The sequence below is a fragment of the Zingiber officinale genome, chromosome 8B (genome assembly GCF_018446385.1).
Source record: "Zingiber officinale cultivar Zhangliang chromosome 8B, Zo_v1.1, whole genome shotgun sequence".
NCBI lineage: Eukaryota > Viridiplantae > Streptophyta > Magnoliopsida > Zingiberales > Zingiberaceae > Zingiber > Zingiber officinale.
Window position 1 is genome coordinate 67,510,649 of NC_056001.1, and position 12,695 is coordinate 67,523,343.

At 38.0% G+C, this 12,695-nt stretch overlaps 1 protein-coding gene across 7 annotated transcripts; it reads right to left on the reverse strand.

The window, feature by feature from the left end:
- Positions 1–1,130: 1,130 nt before the first annotated feature.
- On the reverse strand, positions 1,131–9,860 carry LOC122015704. 7 transcript variants are annotated; one of them, XM_042572722.1, is made up of 16 exons: positions 9,609–9,860; positions 9,425–9,518; positions 8,521–8,940; positions 7,890–8,127; positions 7,224–7,504; positions 6,653–6,832; positions 5,181–5,942; positions 4,999–5,087; positions 4,848–4,910; positions 4,668–4,756; positions 4,512–4,577; positions 3,636–4,274; positions 3,125–3,199; positions 2,709–2,779; positions 2,560–2,617; positions 1,131–1,867 (listed from the first exon to the last, which is right to left on the reverse strand). In XM_042572722.1, the coding sequence occupies exons 3-16, from the start codon at positions 8,928–8,930 to the stop codon at positions 1,142–1,144; spliced, it is 3,747 nt and encodes a 1,248-aa protein (XP_042428656.1). In that variant the 5' UTR covers positions 8,931–8,940; positions 9,425–9,518; positions 9,609–9,860; the 3' UTR covers positions 1,131–1,141. The 7 variants fall into 7 exon arrangements, with proteins under 7 accessions (XP_042428656.1, XP_042428660.1, XP_042428659.1 ...); XM_042572726.1 differs by having other exon boundaries at positions 1,131–1,464; positions 1,630–1,867; positions 8,521–9,518; XM_042572725.1 differs by having other exon boundaries at positions 1,131–1,482; positions 1,630–1,867; positions 8,521–9,518.
- Positions 9,861–12,695: the final 2,835 nt, after the last annotated feature.

The window sequence follows — 12,695 nt, forward strand, 5'->3', positions numbered from 1 at the left end:
GTTTATTTGGGCAGGAAATTTGAAAGTTAAGAGGATAAAAAGAATTGAATAATATTTTAAGTTCTTAGAATCATGTTATGTTAATTTTCACCCTATAAATTAATTGATAAACAATTTAAAAATTCTAAATTTGTACAAAATTAAGCCAAATTGAAAGACTTCTAAAAGTTTGTTTTTTAAAAAAAATGAAGGATATTCTAGAATAAATTATGACTGACATGTGATTTAATGAAAAATGCAGTAGCAGGACGTGATTTAGAGAAAAAAAATACCGATTCTGTTTTTGTACAAGAAAATTCATCTAGTATTATATATTTACATAAAACATATTTTATAATACTGAGATATATTTAACCTACTCAAATTCCACAGAGTGACCCCAAAACATATTCTATTTAGCATCACGAAATGTTAATGGCTTGAACAATATGGATCTATATAAATGCTTTTGGTCCTCTTTTCACATTTTTCAGGTGACAAAACATTTGTAACTGCCACAAACTTCACAAATTAACAACAAAGACTAGCCGAGCTGAGCTACAGATCCTACTCTCATTGACAATTAACAATAGTTAGTGATTAACTAGAAGCCGCCATTACTCTGAACTCAATTCCTTACTATTGAAGGAGGTCTGTGGGTTTCACTCAAGAAGTTCATATTAATTTCTGAGAGGTCGTCCATTGGAATTTGAAGACCCATTAAATCATTGTCTTGGAGTTCCTCATCTTCAACATTCAACCAAGACGCGATGTCCTGAGGACCTTGTCTGCCTAAACCTACATCTAGTTCATCGATGGAGTCCATTCCGGGTAACTGTAAGTTTGTGAACACACCATCATCCATCACTTTAGAAGGATCACACCCCCTATCGTTTAAGCTTTGTAATTCCACTTTGTGATCATTTCTAGGTGTGAAATTGTTTGCGGTGTCAAAGGACTCCTGCGATACAGGTGACCTGAACTCGGCTGCCTCAGCCACCCTGCCAAAGTCATTTGCTGAAGATACCTGTTGCGATACAGGTGACCTGAACTCGGCTGCCTCAGCCACCCTGCCAAAGTCATTTGCTGAAGATAACTGTTGCGATACAGGTGACCTGAACTCGGCTGCCTCAGCCACCCTGCCAAAGTCATTTGCTGAAGATTACTGTTGGCTTATTTTTTTCTTTGGTTTTGCCTTTGTCCTGCGTTCGCCCCTGCTTAAGGATGGACGACTAACTTTAGCCATAGAGCCTCTACCAATTGCATCTTTGTTCGGGTCCTTCACACTTTCAGCTCTTTTCCATTTTACACTTGTGTCGGTATGGGTAGGATTTGATGTGGTTCTTGAGCCAGCACCTATAGTGACGTCATCCATAAGCACCTCCTTCCGGTTGGTTCTAGTACTTGATTTCTCATCCGATTGAGGAGTACTTTGGTGAGGATCTGATGGCGTTGGACCAATATTATTAGGACAATCATGCCTCCCTGAAACAGAAGTTACCTCTGAAATCCAATTAGCAGATGTTACGAAAATAATAGGCGAAAAGTGAAATTTGTCACTCAGAAATGCAGACACGGGTTTTACATATAGACATTGCAAGTAGACATGAATTCTGCTGAAATTGGGAAAATATGAGAGAAACCAAATACCTGACATTCCATAGCCGAGATGAGTGTTCCTCATCTCTTCATGAATAACAGCAACAGAATGCTTAGTGTTAATTTGGCATAAAGGCGCTGACATGAGCACATTCTGCAGTGTCAGTTCACTGAAGCAACTTTGGCCTGCTTCAAAGTCGTGGCATCTGGCTATTGCTCGCTTAGCAAAGGACAATGCAAGTTGTTTTGACACCTTAGTGATGCTACTCTTGTGACTACCTCGACCACCCTGTAAAGAGACGATAGGCCAACAGACATATCTAAACACACCCATTAAGATCAAGAAATGCTTGCAAACTACTGTGTGTGTGTGTGTGTATATATATATCATGAGCTGCAAAAAAGCATGGAGATTAAAGTTAAGCATGGACATCTAATAATAACAACATCATCACCAAGTCATGTAATGAAGAACATAAAATATAAAATTCAAAATCTGCATACAAAAAAAATAGCTGGATTTTTACCCAAGTCACCACAGTCAAACCAGTCAGGTCAAACTGAGTTTTAGCCTTTTAACTCCAAAAAGGCAAGCCAAATTGGCTGAGGTTCCAATTCTTGCACTTTCCAGAAGAACTGGCTAATCCAGTCTGGGGTATATAATTATGCAAGACAGGTTCTTATTCATGGCGACACCTAACAAGAAGAAATTCAGAATGCAGAAAGAAACGTGGCATAGTCTCAATGTCCCTGGGAGCGCATCAGCCATTGGGATTCTCATATGAATAGCTAAGCCTTCTTTATATAAAATTAATTTGGATTTATAATAATACTAGGCTCTCGTATGAATAGCCAAGCCTTCTCTATGCAAAATCACTTTGGGTTTATGATAATACAAGGTTACAAATAAACTTGCAGCATAATTCTTAAGAAAGTTCTGTAACAAAAAGCACTACCAAACCACATAGAGTTTTGCATTACCATTAGCTTTCGGTGTGCCATTTCGACAAGCTTATTCATTGCTAACTGTTCAAGTTTCCTGTCATTCAAATGGTAAAATGAATCTTTAGTAGATCAGGCAGGATAACTGGTATGAAAATGAAACGAATGCAGAATACAGCAGCCCACACCTTTCGTCAATCTTCTTTGCATCTTGAACTGCTAGTTCCAATTTATCAAGTTGATTTATCTTTTTCCTTGCCTATCAAATAAAATTAGCATAGTGCAAATGTCAGTAAATAATACCTCATAATTTTTGTAATTAGACAGAAACACCAGAAATTCCTCCATAGGTTTATTCTAAAATAGAAAAATGTAAATTGTGTCAGTTACTGACTTCATTATCTTTCCATAGAAGTTTTTCAAGAACGAATGAAGTTTCATATCATTTTGAAGTGACCATACTTCAATGGAAACTATCTGTAGTTTCGAAACTACAACGTTCAGACATATTATCTTCAAGCATTACAAGCTTGTGAGTGACCCACTGACCCTCTGTACCTAACTAACAAATAGAGTGTCAGAAGAAACATTTAATAGAAATTACCTGCTGGTGGAGTCCAAACTTAAGTTCTGAAATAGCTTTGTCAATTTCACTCTCTTCACAGTCAGCAAAATCAGGCTGCAGAATGTTGCAAAAAAATGTAACAAGGAGATGAAAGACCAAACCTTTTGGTAAACTTTGACTGCTACAAATTTAAATAACAAAATTGCATATGAAATAAAAAGCTGGACACATATTTCAGTTTGTTGTTTTATTTTTTCATCAAGGCAGGACTGAGAATTACTATATTGGGGAAAAATCAAGACAGTTGATATCATTTACAAGATCAGTGAAATTTGTGACTAGAGGTGTTAATTATACACAATTTAGAAAACTCCAATAAAATTTCAATTTGGTTCAATCTTGGTAAGTTGAAAAGACTGCCATCAGAACAGACAAGGGAGATTTTAGTTGAAAAGACTACTACACGAAATACACATTGAATATCATAAATCAGATAAACTTCATCAATGAGTAATAGCATAAGAATATCAACAAATTGAATAATACATACCATTGTATCCAGATATATGCCTATACTGTTCAACTCCATCAAAATCCTATCATCAAGAGACATGTTCCCATATTGGCATTCATATGGAGAGTTGCCCTTCATTGTCTGCAGAAGATTACAATCATTTTTCTGGTAGTCAGAAAGCGACCCATTGCATGAATTCCAAAAGGCATGATTTTCAACAACTGGATCATCACAAGGCATAAAATTCTGAAGATTTGAGTGCCTAAAGTTGTTGGTGGTCAAAAATCCATCATAAGCTATCCCATTTCTCTGATTGGTGCAATCAAGCTCTGAAGGACAATCCATTTTTGATAAATCTTTAGCATGAACATGACTGTTTGGACCATAGTGAGCATTATCATTTGAAAATTGTAAATTGAACTCCTCTTGAGTGTCATTTTCAAAATTGGCAATCTCATCTACTATAATAAAGGCTGAGAGAAGCCTATGTGAGAGCGGAGCTGGTTTCTCATACAATCTCTTGATCTCTAATCTCCCCATTGATGTTTTGACAAGCTGTCTCTGGTCAGCTGAATAAAGGTCCTCAAAAGATTTGTCCGTTGGTGCAACTGAGTTTATTTGCTCTCTAGCATAAGAAAAGTGAGGTGATGCTGCCAGATCATTCAAAACTTCACTCTGAAAGGGAAATAAATTCAGATGAGAACAAACAAAGGTGCCCAAAAAAATGAAGCTTATTCAGTTCAGTCTATGAAACTGAATCACAGAGAAGAGGAGACAACATCATTCTGGTAAATAGCAAGCTGTAAAGCTCCTCAAGTCAAAACATTGGAGCGCGATAAGTGGGAAATCATAGTTTTTGAGTGAAAAAAATGTAAATGATCATGGATGCAGAAAACTCGAAATGACTATTACCATCAAATCATTGCAAGCTTCGATACTATAGGGAAAACTTGAATCTAGCTCTTTTGTAAAATGTATCTGAAAAAAGTTCAGATTGACAAAAAGCAAATTTATCAGTATCATTAATTTGATAATAACATATGTGATCATAGAAGAATAAACACTAGCCTGATTCTTCAAAAAAGCTAAATCATCCAATGTAGCAGAAGCAAAACAGGATTCCATGTTCTTCCAAAAGTCGCTAGAGCAGGCATGATCTGCTCGAATAAAAATGATAAATAAAACAAAATAACCAAAATATGAATCAATTTGATCTGTAGAAGCAGCTATGTTAAAGATGGAACTCACAGCTAGCATTGCGAGCAGCATTAGCAGCTGCTAGTAATTCTTCCTGATCATCCTCTGATTCTCCTGAAATAAGTGAAAATATTAGATTACCCACTATAAAGAATATGAAAGATCAAAAATCAAATCATTAAATGAATATGAAATCACAAGCCTGTTCGTTCCAGTGAACTGACATCTGTATTTTGTGTCTGGGCAAAAACCTTCCGATCTGACATATTTTTTGGAGGCCGACCAATCCTACTATACCAAGTAATAGATCATTTTAGTACATGTAAACAAATTCAGAATCATGAAATAAGAGCAATTTTCATAATTGTAAACAAGTTCTGTAACCTTTCACTCCTTTCAGAACTATGCTTTCCATTTTTGAGTGGCTTGGTAGAATCTATATTTTCCAGTTTTTCCTTCGGTAAAGGTAAACATGATTTTGAATGAACTGATCCTCTTCTGCTCCTACCTTGCCTGCGAATTTCAATTCCAATTTCTTCTTTTGAAGGTTTGTTCTTTATTGGCAAAACAAGAGTTGTAGCCTTCAGTGGTGCTTGAACACCATCCTCTAGCTCAAATTTATTACTTGTTTTCCCCTTAAACTTGGTTTTGATTGCAGTAGACTCCTCACTTTCTGATAACAGAGGAGGGAGGGCATTATCATGTTTCAGTTTTGATTGATGAGAGCTACTGGTTATTCCCCTTGAAACTAGATGACCACTGGTATCTGTGGTCATCATACGAGTTCCAACATCAGAAGCAGAAAAAACTTCATGCAAAAACTGAGTTCCATCCGTGTTTGAAACTGGAGAAACTACATTGACTCTTCTTGTTCTCGATATTTTGTGAGGCCTTTGACCCACCCATTGAGTTACAGGGGGTGACACAGAATCATTATTTATAACCCTTCTACGGTTGCTCACCAGATTTGAAGTCTGAATTTTGCTCATAGGAATTTGCTCTGGACAATCATTGCTTCCAAACGAGTGAAGGAAATTAGAGGGTGCATTTGTAACAAGGTTTGAACTAGTTCGTGGTATCCTAGTTGTTTTTCCTTTTACCAAAGGAATTTGATTTCCCACCTGAGTATCTTCCTGAATATTTAACCTGGATATAAAGACAAATCAATGTTCTAACTGCTGAATGTTCAAAGAAAAGTACATGAAGAGAAAGTTCGACATGATTTCTTCAGGAGATTGAAAAGACAAAATTGATAAGCAAAGACAAAAGACCAAATATATAGTTAAATTTAGAGAACAAACAAATAGTTATAGAATTACATGATAATATGTGCACCTTTTAAGTAATAAGAGTTTGATCTGTGTAAATAAATGAGAAACAATGTCATTGTACTAGAGAATAGGCCGAAGGATTATAGGATCCTACATCTCGAAACACAAGAAAAGTGATAAGAAATGGCCAGAGTTCAATGTGGAATTGCAGCTCAAATAGTGGGGTAACTAACTTGTTATAACATGAATAAACCATGATATGGAGAATGAGGATGACATGGCCTGCCTGTCTCATTTTTTTAGCTATCAATAATGCTTGAACTAATATTTGAGTTTGGGTATGAATCTGTGAGGTAATTTTTACAATAAATGTTTGACTATGGTAATTTTAATTATATTTGTAAAGAATTATTAAAGTTTAATACATCATAACTCTTATGATTGCACAACCAGATTTTACAATTGAAGTTTAGACCAATCCCCTGTAGGACGGAGTGCATTGCTTTAGAGCATATTACTTTAATACATATTATTATAATATATTTAGACCCTCTAAGTCAAATATATTTATATATATATGCATACCTGTTGCTTCCTCTAGATACACTCTGTTCATTATCTAGTCCAACAGAGTGGTCTTGCCTTTCGTTTGGAACGGAGCTGCTATCAAGTTCGTTCTTAGGTGTACCACAGGAGTTAGCACCACTGAGTTCGGGATTGCTATCCGTTGTGTTGCTTAATATGGTTCCACAAGATAATCCTGGTCTGCAAATTGAGAACCTCAAGAAAAAATTAGTAGAATGTTTTTACAACAGAGAATTAGAGAAAGAATGGAAAAAAGAGATTGCAAATGAGGGACTAGAAAGAAACAATAGAGAATGCAAATGAGGAACTAGAAAGCAACAACAGCTAATCAGCACGAAGATATTGTTTTTATTTTAAAGAAAGAAGGTATTTTATTTACATAATTTAGCAATTAATATACAGAATACAGGCAGAAAGAGATTTTGATAATTTCCCTTAAATCAACCAATGTTAATAACACAAAAACTACTAACTTAAGGCAGTTTGACAGTTTTAAAGGAAATCCAAACAAGTATCTGTTCTATAGCATCTAGGATGAGAAGTATAAGTTATAATCTAATAGAATAACTACCTGAATACAATGCCATTTGAGGAACGTAAACGGGGTTCATTCTTAGGCCTTTGCTGAATTGACTGTTTAAGCTCTCGATCTCCATCACTTATTCTGCTAAGGCCAACAGAACGTTTTCTTTTATTTTTCTCCCAGCCATCACCCCCCGGAGGGAGTCTGCACATTTTGTCATCTGAAATTACTAGTCCTACATTACAACCTTTAAGCACACCTCTATCTTTGTCAAACATTACAGTTTTATCTTTTTCTACACCTGCAGCTTGCCTAGGCAGAACCGTACCCTGAGGAAGAGGGGAAAAAATCAGTTCAACTAACATCAATTAAGACTTTCTCATTCACATTGTGACAAACACTAAAGATAAAATCATAATCACTATGATTATTCCTATCAAGTAAAGCAGTTAGCCATATTATTCAAGTGATATCAAATTCCTAAAGTGAACTGAAAAAGAAAATTGAATTTGAAATTTATAAGCATGGACAGAATTTTAAGGAAAAAGAGCATGAAAATTGCTAGTGAAAGGTTGAAGGTAAATGATTACTAGTTACTGCATCGTCAATGTACTCAGATTCAGAATCATCTAGAAAATGTGCAAGGACCACCACAGTGAATCAGGGAGTCAAAAGCCCTATTTATAAATATAGCATATAGAGAACAATACAAACCCGTACTTCCGCCATAGAGGATCGCATACGCTTTTTAGGAATTAGATTCTTTGTTCTATCTTCTAGTCTCGGGCTTGCATTTTCTGCAGAATCTGCATGACTTTGACCTCCCATCTTTAATGAATTCAAATTACCTGACTTCTCGTTTGATCGATCAGTTCTTTGCCGTTTCTTTGAGATCAAGTTGCGATATCTATCTAATCTGAAAATTGAGTTCTGTAACAACTTCGTTAAGTTCCTGGTAAAATAAAATAAAATATCCTCAGCCGACAATAAATAACATTATATTGAATTCCTAACCTAAATACAATTGTAAAAACTATATTTTCATGAAGAACTCCATAAACATATACCCCATGCAAAGCAATGAAAGTGAAAATCCTATAGACAGTTTTAGGAGATGAGATGTTGATTCATTCTGAGCGTTACCTGAAACAGTATAAAATATACAAAATATAGTAAAAGACCTTCCTTTTTCTTTTTTTTTTTGATAAAGGTAAATAGCATTGATGTCATCTATCAAGTTACATTAAGTGGAATACATGTGTTTGGACCTTTTTAAACACTAGAAGACCTTCCTTAAAAATAGAGAAAAGGAAAGGACCAAAAAGTAGAAACACAAAGATTGTACCTTGCTTTGGTCGACGTCTTGGATATGTTGGTTTTGGAACGCTTAAGGTCCTCTAATGCATTAGGTGGGAGTGACTTAGATTGTACGGATCCAAAAGTGTTCTCCTCGACTGCTACACTTAGAATTCTTTGAAATTCTGAACTGCGAGAATACTTTCTCTCGCTCATTGAGAAAGACTCTATAGATGGATAGTGGAATAAAAATGGAATTTCCCCAGGAGGTGTGTTTCGTAATGTACTGGAACCAGTAGCCAGAATACGGTTCTCCAAGCTATCATGGATATTTCCAGACCTATCCAGGGCAGAACCGGAGTAGGTTACACGTTGCCCATTGTTATAGGAAGCAACAAAATTTGATCCATCCAAACCACTTGAAGCCGAAGCTGGTCTCATATTTTCTGACAATTTCATGCTCGAACCCCTGAACAAGTTCAATCCAAGACCCAATTTCAGTAAATGAGCATGCTGTGAAAGCAAATTAGGGTATCGACAAAATGGAGGGAAGATTTTGGAGGAGCTTCTTGGTCAAACAGAAGAACAAAAGGAGACAGCAGAGAGACTCTACAGTGAATGCGGAGATAGCTACAATAGCCCACCCCCAAAAGGATTGAAAGCTTCAATCGCTAGAAACACGCAAAAAGGAAATAGCTCTGAAAGCCCATCTATACACGACACACTACTCAACTAAACCAATGAAACCGTCCAGTAACCAGGATCAACCCTAGAAGGAAACAAATAATGGGCAAAAGAAGACACTCCAACAACAGGAGACAGCAAAGACTCTACAGTGAATGCGGAGTTAGCTACAACAACCGAACCCAAAGAATTGAAAGCTTCACTCGTCGGAAACATCGCAAGAAGGAAATAACTTCGAAAGCTAACATATACGCAGCAAACTACTCAACCGAACCAATGAGACCGTCTAGCAACCAGGATCAACCCTAACAGGAAGTAATCCAGCGGCTCGAGCAGAACCTCAGCATTCTAAACGAAGCAAATCTACAAATCAACCAAGTCATCCGAAGATCAACATCCAACGCGTAAACAACGATAAAAACACCAAATAAGCGATTCCAAGAGAACCAGAACCTCCGAGCAGCCAAATCCCAAGCCGGGAGGTGAAACCCTAATTCGGCGCAGGGGACCAAGTAAAGTCCCTAGTTCGTGCAACGAATGCCGCTTGCTTCGAACCGCCTGCGCGGCGGAGCCAGCGATCGGAGGAGATCGAGAAGGGGCGCCGGTGACGAGTACGTCACGCCATCGATCGAGGGCGGACGCTTCCAAATTTTTTAAAAAAACAAGTTTCCTTTTTCGCAACGGCTGATGATTTCGGCACGTTGTCGAAATAAATAAAAGGCAGGAGGGGGTCGGAGCATATATAGCGACTCGAGGTTGCTTTTGTTCTATCGCGACGCGCGTGTTTCATAGTGGAATTCTGCGCCCGTTTCACCGACCGTATGGAGTTTAGGTAACAACATAAAATATAGATAAAAATTGCTAATATAACTAGAACGGTCTGAACGGACGTCCAGATATAAATCAGAAAATTGAAGGTGATATTTCTCTCAACTCCATCAGGAATCGACCATCTTCCTTCCATAATTCTATTATATGATATCAAATCAAATTAAATTAAATATTTTAAATGTTGGAATGCTGTTTTAATAATATTAAAAATAAAAAATCTTTTTCAAACTTTTATTTTTTAAAAAAAACTAAAATCATTGTCTTATTATCTTTTTATTTTACAATATCTTGTTACTAAAATTCTCAAAGATCATCCTTACATTGTACTACTGTATAAGTCAAATATATCCTTATCAAATTTGATTTATGGGTATGAAACATTAACTTACGCATATTCATATATTATATTACATATACAGCGCGTGTGATGACTAATAATAGAAGAAAAATAGATGGTCACATTCTTCCTTTAAATCTAGAAGAGAATTCAGTTATTTTTCCATCGGAGCTTTTTCAAATCTAAAGATGAAGATGGCGATAAATGTTGTAGTCGAGGGTGAAGCCACCTTTTTCATATATCCGAACTATAGTCGGGGTCCCATGATTTTTTAAAAGATGAGAAATGGAAAATAGAGTTGTAAATGAACTAAACGTTCATGAACAAGCCAAGTGTTCGGCTTGGTAAGAGTTTGTTTATATTCGTTCAATATATAAAAAATTAATTAAATAAATAAACTTGAACAGTTCGTTAGACTAAACAAACAAATTTAAATACATATGTATTCAACTAGTTAATATTCTTGAACAATGCTCACGAATCATGTTAATAAAACTCTTAATAATAAGCTACATAAATAAAATAAAATCAATAAATAAGTTTGAATTATCAAGCTAAGTAAAAGTTTCAAATAATTAAATAAGCTTGAATTGAGAGCTTGATAACCTAAACAAACTAAGCTCGAACCAAGGTCAAGCCAAACTTGAATTGAGAGCTCAATAACATCTAAACAAACCAAATTCAAATTAAGTTTCGAACAAGTTCAAACTCATAAAAAAACAAAACAAACCAAGTCTGAAAAATTATTTCAAAAGTTTGGTTCATTTTAAAGTCGACTTGGCTTAGCTCAATTCCTTATTAAACAAGCTTAAACACCTCAAAGCTCAGCTCGACTCAGTATATTTACTGACCTAATGGAAAATATGAGGAATAAGAGTAAAAAAAATTAATCAAGTAGATAATCGTCCGAAGCTATTGATGTTAATCAGAAGGCTATTAGCCTACATAGATTAGCCTGGGTAAATCGACAGATCTCCTAGTCCCCAAAAAAAGTGGATCAGGGAATGGACAACTCACAATTATAGCCAAATCGTGGTTGTGATTTGTTCACAATTGGTTACGATCTCTTCCTGGGTTTACCGTCCCTCCATGTTATAGTTTGGGTCGAGGCGGGCGGCCGGAGGCTGTCCGAAGGCCGCTAGAAGTGGATAAGTTATAAGGAATCGGTGGCCGACTTAAAGGGGGGTTAGATAGACGACACCCCCAAATTGATTGCTTCCTACACTCGTTAGTATACGCAGCGAAACTACAAACTAACTACAAATATGAAAGCTAAACACTAAAGGAAAGAAAAACAAGCAAACTACTAACACGTTCGTTTAACGTGGTTCAGAGATTAGGGCTCCTACTCCACGGCGTGTTCTTGAGGTGGACGATCCTGATCCGTCGGTGGATTAGCCCTTGGCAAACTCTGGTGATCCGGCGGTAAGAACAGGGGACCCCCGTTCTGAGGAGTCAACGCCACGTGAAAGTCAAAGGGCCAGGTGGTCAATAGGAGAGGGATGAACTGACCGGACACTCGAGAAAAGGTTGGATCAATAGGCCGACCGGATAAGGGTTGGCCGACCGCCCGGCCGACCGCCCGGCCGACCGCCCGGCCGACCGCCCGGCCGACCGACCGGTGTCCAACTGAGCAAAAGGTGCCCCTGAGGTAGTCGGGGCTCCCGCGCTCATGGAATAGGATCGTAGGGCCGAGCGGCGGGTAAGCTCGGTCGAAGACATAAGGTCGCATACTGCTAACAGTCTCTACAAAGCACATTACCGAGAATCTCCCAAGTAGACCACTATATATGCCCGGCCGGACGTAAGGCGGAGGCTGGTCGGCCGGACACCCGGCAGGGAGTAAGGGGAAAAGGATAGGGGACATCTTTTTCTGACAGCGGACATGTTCTACGTTCAGGCCATACTCCAAATCTGACGACAAGGGGTTCCGCTGTCCCATCGAAGACATGCTTGGACTGTAGCAGTATGGTGTCAGGTAAGCTTGCTGACAGACCCTTACTGGGGTATGGGCTAAGGACACGTGTTTGCCTAGGTATGTGTGCCTGAGCTCCTCCCCAGCTCTATATAAGGAGCTTTGCACTTCACCAGAGGTACGCATGCTACGATATTTGGAGTCACTTCTTCGTTACTTGCTTGCCTGACTTGAGCGTCGGAGGGTCGTTGCCGGGAATCCCTCCCCAGCCCGACTTCTGTGCAGGTTCGCCGGAGCGACGTACAGCCAGTCGGAAATCTACGTCAGCAAAGAGAGCACCACGTGCCCAGCGTCCGTTGATTCAGCTTTCGGACAGGATCAATTTGGCGCCGTCTGTGGGAACGCTCCTGCATCCGATCGGAAGCAATGGACGAAGCTGGACGACAGCACACGGTGA

Coding starts and splice junctions, on each gene's coding strand:
- LOC122015704 (XM_042572721.1), bottom strand. CDS start 8,930: ATGAAATTGTCAGAAAATATGAGACCAGCTTCGGCTTCAAGTGGTTTG. Junction 4,275..4,511: donor AAGCTTGCAATGATTTGATG/GTAATAGTCATT, acceptor TTTCCCTTTCAG/AGTGAAGTTTTGAATGATCT. Junction 2,780..3,124: donor AGTTTGGACTCCACCAGCAG/GTAATTTCTATT, acceptor TTTATTTGATAG/GCAAGGAAAAAGATAAATCA.